Source organism: Euprymna scolopes, chromosome 9, assembly GCF_053919585.1.
Source record: "Euprymna scolopes isolate OS-2025 chromosome 9, ASM5391958v1, whole genome shotgun sequence".
Taxonomy (NCBI): Eukaryota; Metazoa; Mollusca; class Cephalopoda; order Sepiida; family Sepiolidae; genus Euprymna; species Euprymna scolopes.
In genome coordinates this window covers 41,988,130-42,005,964 of record NC_136490.1, presented here as the reverse complement: position 1 = coordinate 42,005,964, position 17,835 = coordinate 41,988,130, and the positions used below count along the sequence as shown (strand labels likewise).

At 35.9% G+C, this 17,835-nt stretch overlaps 1 protein-coding gene across 1 annotated transcript in view; it reads left to right on the top strand.

The window, feature by feature from the left end:
- Nucleotides 1-2,436: 2,436 nt before the first annotated feature.
- The window catches only part of LOC145284529 (acyl-coenzyme A diphosphatase NUDT19-like), a 31,758-nt gene continuing 16,359 nt past the window's right edge, over nucleotides 2,437-17,835 (top strand). Inside the window, exons 1-2 of the mRNA XM_080133423.1 lie at nucleotides 2,437-3,384; nucleotides 14,549-14,753. Of these exons, the coding sequence (XP_079989549.1) occupies nucleotides 2,557-3,384; nucleotides 14,549-14,753 (1,033 nt within the window). The 5' untranslated portion in view covers nucleotides 2,437-2,556. The remainder of the gene's footprint in view (nucleotides 3,385-14,548; nucleotides 14,754-17,835) is intronic.

The following is a 17,835-nucleotide window of genomic DNA, read 5'->3' as shown; positions in this document are numbered from 1 at the left end:
TTTTTTTTAATGGCTCCTAAATATGACACTTTAAAATAGCAGACGAGTAATTGTCATTACTGTTGTCCGCCATTTTCGGTGAAAAACTACAAATTTACCCTATAATTATAATATTCTCTTTAATGAAATTTGGTACTTAGGCAATTTACAAATCATGCTATTTTTGGTGCTTATTCAAAATGGATAGCGATAAACAGAAATGAAGAAAAATGTTTATATTGTACCTACTTGTCATAGAATGAAGATTTGATATTCCAAAAATCACAAAAAATTGATCAGGTACTTTTTTTTTATTTATTTATGAAACACCCTTTTGCCGTTTTATTTATTTATTTATTTTACCGATATGTGACAGACGAGACTACGCTTATTGAGAACATAATAAGGGGAGATAATCAGTGATTATTTTGACAGTTTCCATGTGCCTCTGGGTGTCTGCCCCTGTTTGAGGTGTTAGGTGTGTTGTGAAAAATATTGAATAATTCGACCCCCTGTTTTTCTAAGCTTATAACTACTCGAAAAATGTAATTCAAACCCTAATTTTTTTTTTCAATTAAAGGAGCAAGGACCAAGGTTTCATTTAAAAAAAAAACAAAAAACAAAAAGAAAAACAACGTGATTAAAAAAAAAGAAAAGGTTTACAACTTCGGACTTTACAGGTAAATTTCTAAAAAACACTATTTTTTTTTTTTTTTTTGAATTCGAATATATTATTTATTGATCTTTTATCTTCAATTTGTGATACATAAAACTTTGGTGAGTAAATAAATTATTTACTTTTTAATAGACATTTCAAAATGGGGAGGGCGTGAATTAATTCGACCCCCTGTCTTTACAAGCTTATAACTACTCGACAAATGTAATTAAAACCCTAATTTTTTTTTTTCAATTAAAGGAGCAAGGACCAAGGTTTCATTAAAAAAACAAATAAAAAAAAACAACGTGGTTAAAAAAAAGAAAGAAAAGGTTTTAAACTTCAGACTTTACAGGTAAATTTCTAAAAACCACTACTTTTTTATTTTAAATTTGAATATATTATTTATTGACCTTTTTTTTCAATTTGTGATATATAACACCTTGGTGAGTAAATTAATTATTTACTTTTTAATAGACATTTCAAAATGGGGGGGGAGGGGGAAGGCGTGAATTAAAAAAAAGTTTGTCTAAAATATTATATTCAGTTTATTGAAAAGAGCATAAAATTTCACATTGACCCTGAAAATATCGTAAAAATTGAATCAATTGAAAAATTTTGATAGATTTTTAAAGTTTAAAAATTGAAAAATACTGAACTCGTAAAATTCAATTAATTTCATTACTATTTTTAAAAAATAAAAATAATAATATTTCTTTAACTTTTAAAACAACTTTAATAGTTTATTTTGAAAGTATAACCCATAAAGTAAATTAAACAACCCACTTTTAAAAGAGAAACTACGAGTTTTTTTTTTTATATTTTATTCGCAGTTTCATGTTAGGGGTGTCAAAAATTCCTACAAAAATTCCGATACACCTACCGAATCGTTATACGCTTTTGTTCCTATTTACAATGCCTCCCCACGGGACAGAGTTAGACACCAGGGTCATTTTTTAACGTGGAGAAAAGGAACAAAAATAAAAATTGTCTCAGTCGTGAGGGATTTCTCCTCCACTGACAGAGCCTATTTACTATGCCTCTCCACGCGACAGAGTTAGACACCAGGGTCGTTTTTTAACGTAGAGAAAAGGTACAAAAATAAAAATTGTCTCAGTCGTGAAGGATTTCTCCTCCACTGAGAGAGAACAAGAAATGGGAGTGCAGCACTGCAGCACTGCAGCAAAACTGCAGCATCTGAAGAACAGATACTACACTTTGATCTTGTCCCGAAGGCCAATTTGTTACTCTCATCGAAACAGAGTTAAATTTGATTTTCTTGGGGGGGGGGGATGAAAAAACAAAAAAACATTGGTTGATCAAATTACGCAGTTTTTTTGTTTTTTTTCGACTTTTCGTCTTCGTCTTGTACGTATACAGACATTTCTGTATTTTCTTTACATTTAACAGCCGTCATAAGTGCCAATCTGAATAAGCACCCAATTTTTACATAGGATTTTTACGGTGGTTTTTATTCATTTAATTGTTAGGTGAAAGTACATAAAGCGCCCTTGCCCCTTCTCATATTAACAACGGATTTCTTAAATAATAAGTTTATTTCAACAAGGATTTTAAACTGCAGAAGTATTTGTAATTTTTTAACGGTCAAATTCTTTCTATCCCATTTAACTAGGAAATCATTATTGTTTTTCATGTAGTATTTGGTATGAAAGTGGCCGATGCATGTACTATGGAAGGAGTTCACCTTGTCAAAAAAATATATTTAGTCAAGCTGAAAAAGTTAAACCAACTACATCAAGCTGAGGCAACAAACAACTAGCAGCCAGTACAAAATACTCATTGACTGCTATATTAACTTCAGTTAACGTGCGCACGCGTCTCTTCACTGTTATTTTAGCAGTAAATAATTACACTGGCTACCATAAATATTAGGTAATAACACGACGCTTTTCAATATCAGCATGTCTGCCTCCGTACTACGATGTTGGAGGGAGTCAGCCACTTTAATCCTTGTAGGAAAAGCGACTGCTGTGGCCACAACTACTTCTTCAACCTCATCTGCAAACCGCACAGACAATAATGTAAACAACATGTCGAATTACAAGATTTTAATGCTAAAACGAAGTTCGCGAATGAGTTTCTTCCCGAATTTCTACGTGTTTCCAGGTGGTTCCGCGGACGATGCCGATTTCTCCTCGGAGTGGTTAGACCTGCTGAGTCCGAGTTTCCACTCGCCGACGAGCCCTTGCTCGCCCCGCGAATCTCTCTTCCGTCTGTTTTCACAGGAGACTAAAGACAACCCAAGGGCACCCATTTTAGCCCGGGACAGAGACCCCAAGTACAGAGTGATCCCGAGCGACATAGCATTCCGTATTAGCGCTATCAGGGAAACCTTTGAAGAAACTGGGATCCTTTTAGCTCGGAAGGCCGGACTCGAACTTGGATCGGCTCAACAAGAACAAAACTACAGTAATAATAATAACGAAGTGGAACGAGATAGCTGCTTATCGGTTTCTACCCGACGATGCACAGCTAAAGTATGTGATATACCGGCAGAACAATTAAACGAGTGGCGACATCGTATTTTGAAAAAGTCTGATAATTTTTTGAAAATGTGCCGAGAACTCGACCTCGTGCCAGACTTAACTGCTTTGTCAGAATGGTCAAATTGGTTGACGCCAATTTTGTCCAGTAAAAAACCAAAACGATTCGACACAATTTTCTTTGTTAGTTTTGTCGACCATTTGCCGAATGTTACGATTTTTGAAAAAGAGTCAACTCAGCACGCAGTGAGTTGATTTTTTTTTTTTTTTTTTTTCTCCAACTTTTTTTCTACTTTGATTTGTTGAATGATGATACATTCCCCCCCCCCCGGTGCTTGTTAAACGTCGACAGTTCGATTTATTTATTTATTATTATTTTTTTTAATACGTCGTTTTAAGCAAAATGGCGGATCTGAAGGAGTTTGCCCCCCCCCCCGTCTATATATTTTTTTGTTTTGTTTATTTTTTTCTGTTTTTCAATCTTTTTTTTATCGAATGGGATAATGTCGCGGTATTTTTTTTAATTTATTTTTTAAATTAGGTCTCTACCTCCATAATTTTCTTTTAAATGACGACTTTTATAGGTTTTCGACTATGCTGAATACGGAAATCGCATTGGAAATTTTCAGAAATAAGTAGTTATAGAGATATAAAAAGTTGTTTTATGCATTGTATTCTTTGGCGGCCATCTTTGTTACGCGCGTAGATTTGTTTATTGTGCGCGCACGCGCGTAAAAAAGATGGCCGCCAAAGAATACAATGCATAATACAACTTTTTTTTTTATTATTTCGATAACCACTTGTTTCTGCAAAATTTCAATATAGGGTTTGCGGATAATATGAGAAAAATAAGGCATTAAAAATATTTTTTTAATCTTAAATATCACATGAGTCATTTCGAGTAAAAATTTATTTTACTCATATAAACTAGAGGAATGCATGTGTAAACATTTTAATCGTATAATAAAAAAAATGGGTGCTGATGCAGAAAGTGATCCGCGCTATTTTTTAAATCGTATTTCCACGTTTAATTAAAGTTTTATAGGTTTTTTTTTTTATTCAACTGTAAGGTTAAAGTACAGAATAGATACAAAACACCCCCCTCCTCATGTTAAGAATGGCTTTTTGAATAATAACGTTATTATTTCAGCACGGATCACTCTCTGCATGCATGTGCATGAGTACCAAAAATGTTTTAAACAATTGGGTTTTAAGTAGGACGTTCCCTCAGTAGGAAAGGGTGAATGCGGTATTATGGTGGAACAAGATACTAGCTAAGAAAAACTTTTGTTTAGTTCTGGAGTGACAATAATGACCAATGACCTCCCCCCTTTTGAGTTGGCCTTGTGCCTAAGTTTTTTGCTCATGTTATTTTAGCCTGAATAAAAGATTTAATATCTGTCACTTGCAATTTCGTAAGCATGAAGCAGCCCTGACGTTGCAATCAAGATCGAGTAAAACGGAACGAAATGCAAAAAAAAAAAAAAAAAAAAAAAAAACCAGGACAAGTAATTTAACCAACTTTTAAACAATATATATATATATATATATATATATATATATATTTAAAGTGATGGTTGTGTAGTTCCAATGAGAGAAAAAATGTATATTTAAAAGAGTGTAGCCATCAACAATTGTGGGTTGGAGACAGAACGTCTAAACACTGAACACACGCATCGCGCCACTATGAAAAACATATTTAATATCAGCGGAGGCATATCCACAAACTCCCATTTTAAAGAAAAACTTTTTACGAAAATATCTGAAGAGAGCACACCCTAAGCTCGAAACGCGTTATAAAAATATTTTAAAATAAAAATATGATGAAAACCTTTAAAAAAAACCCACAATTGTTGATGGCTACACTCTTTTAAATATATATATATATATATATATATATATAGAATGACAAATAATTTAAAAAACTTTTTTTCGGAACGAACCGAGGCAAAGCTGACTAGTTGGAACATGACAATTTAAACAACATTTAGTATTTTTTTATGACCTGCCCCAGCGTAATATAAACATCTCCAACTTCATGTTAATAACGGCTTTCGGAATAAACACTGGTAAAATTTTACTTTAAAACCTGTCTCACGTTCATATAGAACATTTTTTTTTTTTTTTTTTTTGTAGATTTCGGTGTGCTAAAAACGAATATATAAACCGGTTCCGTCGCAAAAAAAAATAGCTTTCATGATATGAAGAAATTACCTTTTGAAAAAGTGGGTGATCACTTTTCCATGTAAATTTAACAAATGAACACCTACTTTCTGGCCACCTGAGAGAGGGGGCATTTCTTTGGTGTGCTTATTAGCTAAAAGGTTTTTTGTTCGATTTTTTGTTCTGTTTTCATCTTTCAATGAAGACACGAGGAAATTAAAAAATAAAGAAAAATCAGTATTATTTTACTTTAAGGCTCGTCTCGCGTTCGTATAGAACAAAATATTTTTTGTAGATTTCGGTGTGCTTTAAAAGAATATAACTGTTTCCATCGCAAATTTACCGTTTGCATGGTATTAACCTTTGAACTCCGAGACTATTTTCCATTTCACAGCCTAGCCTTCATTTACGCAATGTGTGAGCATAAATGAAGGCTGTTAAATGTGCACTCGTGTGCCAAACTGCCTTGTCACAGTGTAGTATTAGCAAAAATTTAAAATTAGATGAAAAACAAGTAGTTTTTCAAATATTAAGCCATGTCATTCTATATGTTATCAGTGGTGTGGTGGCCATTTCTATATGTGCAAGCGCACATATATTTTTGATGCACGTGTGTCAAAAATATGCGGATTGGATTGTTTAAACAATGTTGCCTAGGATTTGATGTAGACATGCTTAATTCTTGATCCAAAAATCTGCAATGAAAGTAAACTAATGCAACTTTATAATTTCCTGTCTGACTTATTAATGAATTCCTTATATTAAGAGAATAAACCTTACTTTGACCCAGAAATCAACTAAAACATGCCACGATCGGTAGGCCTATTTATTACTCAGTGTCCACTTTTACTTTTAGGTTTATGATGTCCTAATCAATTATTTAACATACACCTCAATAACAACTTACAATCGTAATTATGAAGCTAGAATGTATATATAGAAACATGTCTAATGTACTGTCGTTGCACGCATCTACGCTTTACAGTTAGATAAACTATTCTAAAAAATAACGATTCTGAAGACTAGTACATAATCCACAGGTATATTCATTTAAATGGAAAAAGTAAAAATGGGAAGAGAAAAAAAATGATGAGTATGAGAAAGTAAAAACAATAATAACAAACGAGTGTAGGAAAATGAAGGAGTTAAAGAAATCGAAAAACTGAATAAGTTCGTAAAAAAATGGAATATGTAATGTCATGTTGCATGACAAAGTAAACAAACACATTGTCCGGAAGTAGAAATGAGTAAAACCTAGCGTTGATGCTGGGGATGGGAGTGGATAAAGAAGAAAGAGGCATGCTGTACTGTGGGTGGTTGCAAAAAGGAAGTAAAGACAAACCAAAAGAGGAAGTTAGAAAGGACTTTTTAGTTCACTTAAAGGGAGATTATGGGTTCAAAACATTTATAAAATAAGAAATATCTCATCAACTTGATCTGATGAGAAAAATAATGATTTTCGGAATCAGCACCTCAAAATTAGTCTGAATCAGCTTAGAAACCTTGCGCAGTAAAAAATGTGTTGGCCAGTGTAATGAGTGATTTTTCAGAATGGCTATCAAAGCAAAAATATAACAGGTAGAAAAAATATTATTCCTCTAACAGTTACGGGTGCATGTTAAAAGCAGCAACTGTATGACACAAACGCAAATGACCAAGCCGGTGCGTGATGTGACGTCACAGTGAAGGAAGAGAAGGGAAAGGAAAAAGAAGACTGCACCATTTAGTGAGAGGAGAAAAAGCGATGAGCGTGTGACCTGTGACAGCAAGAGGCTTTTAAAACAATATGCAATGCATTGTTGGTACGGTACAATGCGTTGTTGGTACCGGTGTGTCAACACTGGTTTTCGCAAGATCACCAAAGTTAAGCAATGTTGAGCCTGGTCAGTACTAGATGCATAATCATTTAGGAAGACTAGGCGATATACCTTCTGGAAAGGTTGGGCGTGGGGGGCCAGCACTCTCACCCTGAAAAAAAACCTCCTTACTACAAAAGCATCTACAAAGTTGTGGATGGCCTATGTCTCTCCATGGCCTCAAGGCTAATAATAATGGCAAGCAATCTACGAAAGATTAATGCAAGCAGCAGTAAATGTAGTCACTAGTTTTGTCTTCTCTGCGCCAGTCTCTCAAACCAAAGGTTCTCAAGTCCTTCGCCACCCTTGCTCAAGGCACGTCTCCATGCTGGTCTATCTTCGGCTATCTCCTCCCACACATTCACATCAATGCTAAGAGCGATCAGATCCTGTTTGGCCACATCTTTAAAGCACAGCACCGGGCGACCGCAGCTTCTTAATCCATTTGCCAGTTCACTGTAGAGGATATCCTTAGGGAGACGGCCATCAGGCATTCTACGCAAGTGTCCAAGCCAGCGCGATCGTCGTATTTGAGTGTCTGGAACAAGGAGCGGCTGCAGGCACGTCTTAGCACCTCTTTGTTGGTGATTCTACCCCACCAATTGATGCCCATGATATGTCGCAAGCATCGGAGATGGTAGACGTTCAGTCCTTACTCGTGATGAGCATACGTGGTCCAAGTCTCTGCTCCATACAGTAGGATGCTCAGAACACAGCATTCGTAGATGCAGCACTTTGTGCGAGAAGTGAGGTATTTATTGAACCATGCTCTTTCACGTAGTCGGTTGAAAGTAGACGCTGCTCTACGTATGCACGTTTGTAGCTCCTGTTCAATGGATACTCCCTTGTTGATGTTGGATCCAAGATACGCAAAGTTCTCGACAGTTTCTAGTTCGTGGCCATTGATGGTGATGCATCACCCCAGTGAATCACAACTGTCTTCTTCACACTGATTACCACTGCGAACTTCGCACAAGCAGCGCTCCATTTGTCAAGCAGCTGTGGGAGTCCACTTGCGGAGTGCAAGACCAATGCAGCATCGTCTGCAAACAGCAGCTGAAGTATTAGAACTTTTCTAATCTTGGTTTTGGCGCAAAGCAAGCCAAGTTAAAAAGTTCTCCATCAGAGCGAGTATGAAGGAACACACTGTCTTCATCCTCGTGATTTCCAAAAGTGTGGGGAAGAAGAACTGAGAAGAAGATACCAAACAGTGTGGGAGCCAACACACAACCTTGCTTGACTCCACTGTAACACGGGGACGTTGTTAGACATGTCACCCTCGAAGAAGACTGCGGCTGTCATGTTGTCATGGAGCGATCTTATCAAACTAAGAAGAGTTGGTGGACAGCCCAACTTTTGTTGGATGGAAAACACACCATCTCTACTGACCATGTCAAAAGCTTTCGTAAGGTCCAAAAATGTGATATGGAGAGGTCTACGTTGTTCTCTGCATTTTTCCTGAATTTGACCCACTGAAAATATCATGTCCGTGGTTGAGCGCCGCTACGGAAGTCGCATTGCGATTCTGGATAAACGCGGTTTGCAATCTGCTGGAGCCTTGGAAGAAAGATTCTGGCAAAGACTGTCGGTGACACTGAGTAAAGATATACGACGGTAGTTATTGCAATCTCCTTTGTCTCCTTTCTTGAATAAAGTGACAATTTTAGCATCTTTCATAGCTGTTGGAAATTTTCCGTTGCATCAACTGGTGCAGAGGAGGTTGTACAAGTGCAGGAGCAGAAACTTATCACACTTGAGCAGATCTGCTGGAATTTTGTTGGTACCCGGGGCCTTCCCTACATTTGTGTGTTGGAGAGCTACTTCGAGTTCTCATATAGTTTGAATGTAGTCCAGTTCGACTAGGGTGTCGAAGTTCGGAGTGGAATTTAAAGCTGTGACTGTGATGTTGCGCGGTTCGCTATATAGTACAGAGTAGTGCTCCACCCAGCGTTCAAGCTGCTTCGTAAGATCAGTGATGAGCTCCTGTAGTAGGTTTTAAAGGGCAAACTTTCTTTGCGCTCAGTCCAGTTTCCTTGCGGAGTCCACGGTACATCACACATGGTTCACCACAATCAGCAGCAGTCTGGATTTCGTCGCACAGGTTGTTCCAGTAGTTGTTTGCACAGTGCCGAGCAGCTTTCTGGAATATACTGTGAGCCTCTTTCAGCTTGGACAGAGTGCTGCATGTTGGCCTGATCACATAGTTCTTGTGAGCATCGTTTTTGGACAGTAGTAGAGGTTCTAAGATTTCTGCATTCTCAGCCATCCAGTCTTCACAATGCAGCTGCTTGGTTCCAAAGGATGTGACTGCAGCGTCATGCATTGCAGTTTGCAGGATTTCACAGGATTTATCCAGGTTCACTGCTTCCGCTGGTGCAGAATCTCTCAGTTTATTTTCGAGCGCAGTGCGAAACGCACTGATGCTGTCATTGTTCTTTATTGCAGCCGTGTTGAGACTACAACGTGGTCTTGGTTTACATGGTGTAGGTTTCTTGTTTAGGAGATCGAGTTGTGTCAGCACGAGTGAGTGGTCGGTATCACCATCAGCAGAGTGGAAGGTTCTTGATCGTTTGACAGAACCGATGTCTCTTTTTCTAGACAATGCAAGATCCAATTGGTGCAAATGTTTGGAACGAGGGTGTCTCCAAGAGACACGATGACACATTTTCTGTTTAAACCAGGTGTTTGCAATACAGAGTCCCTGTTGACTACAGAGCTCCAGAATTCTTTGACCATTTTCATTTATTTTACCAGTACTGAAGTGACCAATGATGTCAGGCCAGGCAGTATGGTTTGCACCGACTCTGGCATTGAAGTCTCTAAGTACTAGGAGGTGATCGCTGGCGGGGATCCTGCTCAGTATTTCGTTGAGACAGTCATAGAATTCATCCTTCACATGATCTTCGCTAGGCAGTGTTGGCGCATAGACGCTGACGAGGTGTACTGGTGTATTGGCGCAGTTGATCTTCAGTGTCATAATTCTCTCTGAAATGCTGACCGGAGTATCGACTACATGTTCTAAGTAATTTTTATTGTCCCTGCAAAACCTACTCCATGGAGGCAATGTTCCTCTTCTGCTTTGCCAGTCCAAAAGAAAGTGTAGTTTTGTTCCGAGATGGGGCCAGTCCCAGCCAATCTGGTCTCCTGTAGAGTGATAATGTCACAGACAGCATGGCAAGTTCACTGTGAAGTAATGCAGTCTTACGAGGCAGACCTTGTGCACAAAGGTTGAGATCTGGGTCATGCGTGAAACCCAGGCACAGTGTATGAATGTTCCAACTTTCAAGTCGGAGAGTACTCTTTGAATTGTGATTTTTAACAGGTGAATGATTTTGCCTGACTACCCCATCGAAGCGGCGGACGTGACGGAGTAGCACATTACTGACCAGGGGCTGCCTGGTTTGAAGTGGGCGGTAGCCACACACTAGGGCTAAATAGCCCCTCCCACTATTGTGGAGGATCCGAAGCGCCTGGTCGCGACATCAATTTGACCAGACTTTTAACTCGTAACTATTGTTGCAATATTTTTGATGTATAATGGGGTATGATCCCACACAGTCGGGCAATTCTATTTATAAAGGATGCTGCTAGGAACTGACAAATCGAATTAATTCACGTTCTGCTACCAACTAATCAGAAACAAGAATTGCTCCATAAATATTAAACCTTTTCTGTAGCAATTTCGCATGTTTTTTTCCGTCTCAACACAGTAAGAATATTTTGCTCTGTGGAACTGTCTACTGCAAAAAAGTCACCTCTCAGGACTTGTTTAGAACAACGAACCATCGGAAACTGTTCTGTCTACTGCAAACCGGTCACCTCTCAAGACTTGTTTAGAACAACGAACCATTGGAAACTGTTCTGAAACTAAACATGGTTTACACTTCTAGAGGTTATGAGCCCAGCGTGCGTCTTTATTTCGATGGATCCGAATTAAAATTCGAATTGTGGCAAGTTAAATTTCTAGGATATCTACGAATCCAAAAGCTACACAAAGTACTTCAAACACAACCTGAAAACAGAAACGACCCCGACTTCATTGAAAAGAATACAACTGTCTTTGCGGAATTAATGCAGTGTTTAGATGACCGAAGTCTATCACTGGTAATGAGAGAAGCCCTTGACAATGGCTGCAAAGCATTGAACATATTGAGAGAGCATTATTTATCGAAAGGAAAACCCAAAATTATTTCTTTATACACTGGACTGACCTCTTTAAAACGAATGGAAGCCGAAACTATTACTGATTATATTATAAGAGCTGAAATGACTGCAAATTCTTTAAAAATGTCTGGTGAAGTTATAAGTGACAGTCTGTTAATTTCCATGGTCCATAAAGGATTACCGAGTAATTTCAAGCCATTTACCACCGTGATAACCAAGAAAGAAAAACCCATGACTTGTAGCCAATTCAAGGTAGCACTCATAAGTTACAAAGAAACTGAAAATATGATCACAGAAAAAAACGAATCCACAAATATCATGAAATTTAAAAATACACACATAAAAACACCAAAATTAAATTATATCTATGCCAAGAATAAAAACCGCAACTTTGCCAAAAACAATTTTTCTGCTAAGAAAAGTACAAAAATTATTTGCTATAATTGTGGACGACCTAATCACAAGAGTTTCCAATGTAGATACAGGACTCAAAATGGCGACTCCATTAAAAATGTTGAGAGCTCTGTTAGCGAACATACATTTTTATTTTTGTGTACGTTTAATGCTTCAACAAACAATAATTTTCTTGTTGATTGTGGGACCACAGCACATGTGATTACAAAGGAATCTGATTTTATCAATTTTGACCCCAACTTTAAGCCACAAAATCATTTTGTAGAACTAGCTGACGGGAATCGAGTAAATGATATCGTTTTGAAAAGAGGTGATGCTAAAATCTTGCTAAAGAACAATAAAGGTGAACTGTGTTTCTGTATTCTAGAAAACGCTCTTCTAATCCCGAAATTTAAACAAAATATATTTTCTGTACAAGCTGCTACAAAACAAATATAAACTTGAGCCCCAATAAATCAAAACTGGTATACCCGAATGGAACTGTATTTGACATTAAAGAAAATGGAAGACTATATTATTTAAATAGCGTAGTCCCATCAAAAACTGCCTGCTATGATCTACAGACATGGCATAAAATGCTTGGACATTGCAATATTCCTGATATCAAAAAGTTGCCGACTGTAGTTGATGGAATGAAAATACAAACATCAAAAAACTTCAACTGTGACGTCTGTACGCAAGGGAAAATGACAAACTATCAAAGCAAGATACCAGACAAGAAGGCCAAAAAAATCCTATCAATGGTGCATTGTGACTTGAATGGTCCCATGGAACCAATGGCCAGAGAACATTGTAGATATGTATTGAATTTCGTAGACGACCATTCAGGTTTAATAATGGTTTACTTTTTAAAGAACAAATCTGATACCCTGCTACTTAATGACTGCGACCAGATATGACATATGTTATACAGTAACAAAACTGTCACAAAAATTATCACGACCGACAATGAAGGATTTAAACAGAGCTAAACAAGTCCTGCGTTATTTAAAAGGAACTAAAGAACAGAAGTTAGTATTTAGAAAATTAAGAAATCCCCTAAAATTAGAAGGGTTTTCGGATTCAGATTGGAAAAACGACGAAGATTGAAAAAGTATATCTGGATATTGTTTCAGACTCTTAGAAAATGGGCCTATTATTTCATGGAAATCTAAAAAGCAACAGATTGTATCTCTCTCTACGTGTGAAGCAGAATTTATCGCGATCACACACGCGATCCAGGAAGCACTCTACCTTAAAAATATCCTAAAGACCATTTTAGAGCCAGAATTAACTAAAAGCCCCATTGTAATTAATTGTGATAATCAAGCCAGTATAGTCTTAGCACAGAACACGATAATCAACCAAAGATCTAAGCATATCGATATAAAATACCATTTCATAAAAAACGAGGTCAAAAAGGAATCCATTATTTTGAATTACATATCAGAACAAAATATCGTTAAATACCTTCCATTTCTTTTATTTCTCTTCTCTGTACACATATATATCTGTTTTGACATTTGAGAACAATTAAAAATGGCGTCTTTTAACATGCTAAAATTTTAAGATCCAAATGATTTCTAATTTTTGTTATGTATAATAGAATATAAAAATATATATATATATTTATTTTTGAGCAGAACAAACACAAGGGACTTCCCCATTATAAAAATAGGGGGGGGGAATGTTGCAATATTTTTGATTCATAATGGGGTATGATCCCACACAGTCGGGCGATTCTATTTATAAAGGATGCTGCTAGGAACTGACAAATCGAATTAATTCACGTTCTGCTACCAACCAATCAGAAACCAGAATTGCTCCATAAATATTAAACCTTTTCTGTAGCAATTTCGCATGTTTTTCCCGTCCTGACACGGTAAGAATATTTTGCTCTGTGGAACTGTCTACTGCAAAAAAGTCATCTCTCAGGACTTGTGTATAACAACGAACCATCGGAAACTGTTTTGTCTACTGCAAACCAGTCACCTATCAAGACCTGTTTAGAACAATGAACTATCGGAAACTGTTCTGAAACTAAACATGGCTTACACCATTGCGAGAGCCTGGGTGAAGAAACTCGTGCGTTGCCCAAGCGGCATGAGTGGAACTTGACCAGAGCCGATAGAACCCAAGGAAAGACAAGGTCGATACGTTGGTACCAACTCTGGCTGCAGGAGATGGCCATTGGCTCATAAAAAGCTCATCCGAACTTTGAGAGGTCTTGTTTTTGGTCCTGCTGGGTGTCCCCAAACCCTCCTCACCTAGGTTACCTCGGGCGGGGGGGGGCAGTTTAGTCGTCGACGACCTGACTATGAGACAGGCGACTAAACTGGCACCTCCGCCCGGGGTAACCTGGGTGAGGAGGGTGTGGGGACACCCAGCAGGATCAAGGCTATGGATAGATATATGGAGCACCAAATGGAATTTTTATGAACAAAGTTCCTTTCGAAGTATTTCCCATATGTAAAGGTTATGGATGGATGGGAATGCATTATTGGAAGACTGTTTTAAAAAAAGAAAAAAGAAAAGCAAAGTCAAATTTCTTTTCTTTTCTTTGTTTCCTTTGTGGCTGTCTCGGCCACAACAGATTGGGTCTGAGTGTTAAAATATAACGACAACTCTATATTCTGAGGAATCGAAATATGAATAACAATTTGCATCACAAAAATTCAGAAACATAAAAGAATTTTATTTCTTTTTTTTCCAGATGACTATCATTTTATATATATATATATATATATATATATATATATATATTTTTTTTTTTTTTTTTTTTTAGTTCATAATTATACATGCTTTTTGTTCTTTTTTTTTTTTTTTTTCCATAGTGGCAAAGTCCAGCGGAGTACCTTGCACAGTTTGGGGATGGATCAATTTACTTAGGTCCTCCACAAATTTATGAACTGCAGTTCATGAATTTCCACAGTTGGGAGTCTTTCCATAATCAGGTTGAACACCATCCATATTTCCATGCCAAACGAATGATGCCAATGAAAGTGAACTGCAAAGATGGACTTTTGATAGTTTTCCCAGGTTGGTTAATTTCACATGACGACTTTATTAAAACCTTAGTACAAGATCTATATATCTATAAAAGGGAGAATCTGTATCCGTGTGAAGTCACTTCTCAACCTATATACTCAAAGAATTTTTGATCTACAGACTTGAAATTTGGGATATAGGATGTTCAGACACGTGGAAATTTTTTAATCTATTTTTATCTTGGGAAAAAGGGCTGCTAAGGGATCAAAATTGAAAAATTGGTATGTGGGAGTCATCGGATTTCTATCTGTTTGTCAACTGTTTCATGAATGCGCATGCGTGCATAGTTTGCATTAGATTACTTATGTTAAAAATAAGTAGGTTTGAAAACATATTTTATAGGTTGTGTCATGCTGGTCTAATGGTTATCGTACTCAACTCACTGTGTTTAGATTTTGGTTTTGATCTGAGCTCAAGTATTATTTCTTTTTACTTATAAGAAGTGAACAGTTTAGAAAAAACATAATACTCACATGCATATGTCTCAGTTTCTGTATTAAAATATTATATTTATAGGTATTTCATGACCAGGCAACACTGGGTGGTCTGCTTATATATATATATGCAAAATTAAGTAAAAATTAAGTTTACAAGCCAAAAGCTTCTGTAAACTTGAAGTGTATCTAAATGTTAATATTTATATAGTAATTCTAACCAGATAAAAAAGCTCAATACAACCAAGATAAGAAATAGAGCTTATCATAGAAAAAAAATTTAAGATTGTAAATTATATTTTACATGAATTTATTGTTCAACAGGATACTCAAATAAGATATATTAAATTTTCTTAATCCGCAGTTTCAAAGAAATGCGTTCTTCTCATCAGAGGAAAGGTAACAGCAAATGATTATTATAGCGAAGCTATGAATTTGCTGATACTGGCATAAATTGAAAGAGTATTATAAGAAAACTAGTCATGAATGCAAAAAAAAAACAAAACAAAAACAAACAATTGATGCAAATACTTCATGAAATGAGGAAATGGAATGGAGAGAAAAAAATAATGTGAATCTATATAATCATAAAACTCCAATGACCTTGTAACGAGTGATGTAACCCACTTTACGGTTTACAACATCTGGTAGCGCATGCGCGCATAAACATTAACCCATAACAACACAATCACCTCTTTTGCAGATTTTGACCTGCGCGCTGAAATATTAAAGTTATTATTTCAAAATTATTATTTAACATGGGAAGAGTGGGGGTTGTTTTGCAACTATTCTTTATTACAACTATATTGTCGCTATTTTCTTACAACTAAACAGCTGTAACCCGTTGACAAACATAAGAACAATTGTAGTAAAGCCAAGACTACTACTACTACTCTCTATCCATCCCTTTTCCTTCCTTCCTTCTTTTTTATTTTTTGTTTACATTTCTAGATATAAAATAGTTGTGTGAGAACGGTGAATTTGTTGACACATTTACTAATCTGTTTCAATATTAGTTTTATTTTATTTTATTTATTTAGGTTTTATTTTTTGCTTCAGGTTTTATTAATTATTCTTTTTTAGATTTTAAGTTTCTATAACTTGGTTGAAGGATTCCAATATGAGTTTTTCATTCTTCTATTTCCCATCGGTAGGTTCATGTGCATTTTTGCTGCTAAATGACTTTCGTCGGCGTTTGATTCATAGGAAAATCATATTTAATTTCCGATTTTTGAGCGATTATTCGGAAAAATAGGTAACTTTACACGAATAGGGAAGATGTTTTTTTTCATCTTTGAGTGATCCGTCTGTGATTTTTCATTTTAATATACGTTCATAGAAATGCTTCTGTTATGTCAGAAAAATGTATTTTCTTTACGTCACAAGTGTCACGCTCATACATGAATTCCATAGCTAATATAACATACTGACCCTACGGTCATGGGTAGTCTAGTTAAAGATTAAAAATCCAGATGAAAGGATACAGAGTGCTTACATATTTCCAAGACAAAATGATCATAAATTCATGTAAAGTTAATTTACAGTTTTAAATTGTGTTGCTCTATATACATATACTAGCAGGCAGCCCGGCATTGCCCAGTCATAAAATGCACTTAAATAGGATATTTCAATTCATGCAGATTTCGAATTTATTATTACAGAGACAATTTTCTATCGATTATTATATTGAACCTAATATAGGGTAATGAGATTAAATCTTAAAAATATATATATATAACTTGGGAGCCATCAGCTAGAATCAAAACCAACACATACAACTCTCCACCCTGATCCGTGAACCTTCCACTTACAGCTATATGCATATATTTATCTGTCATCCCTTTTTCAAAAGATGGAATCGCCCGATCGTTGAAGACAAGATTCCAGCAAGCAAGAAAGGACGGCCAGACAGTCCATAGTTTTGTAATTATATATGTGTGTTGGGATAATCAATCAGAATTGGATTCTGAATAAAAAATTCAGAACTTTTGGAAAATTTGAGCATGATTTTCAATTCCAAAACCAATTCTTTTAATTTTTAATATTTTTCTTTTTTCCAAAAACTTAGTTATTCATTATTGGTACCAATAATGAAAATGATAAATATTTATTGATATCTAAACCAACAGGGAAACTAAAAGCTATAAATAAATAAATGAATGAATAAATATTTAAATAAATAAATATTTAAATAAATATTTTATTAATTTATTTAAATACTACTACTACCCAAATTCGAGTACAAACCGATGGTCACTACTAACAAGAAATCAATTGTAAATGGCTATTGCGATGATGAAAACTTATTTGCAAAGGTTATTGAAAAAAAAAAAGGTTAGTACTGAAAATCTGTGAGGACTTTTTGTTACTCACACTCAAGAGAAAACTGTAGGTAGTTTTCAAAGATAATTATTTGATATGATGCCTGCGTGAAAATTCTTAGTGCATAATAATAATAATAATAATAAAAAATAATAATAAAAAATGATAATAACAACAACAATGAATTTAGGTAAAAATGGTACAAATTGTTAAATATAGGGAAAAAAAAACCCGATATAAGTGAAAAATATAGATGAGAAAGAAACACTCTTACATATAAAATCACTATTTTCAAGATTGGAGAAAATTGTTATAAA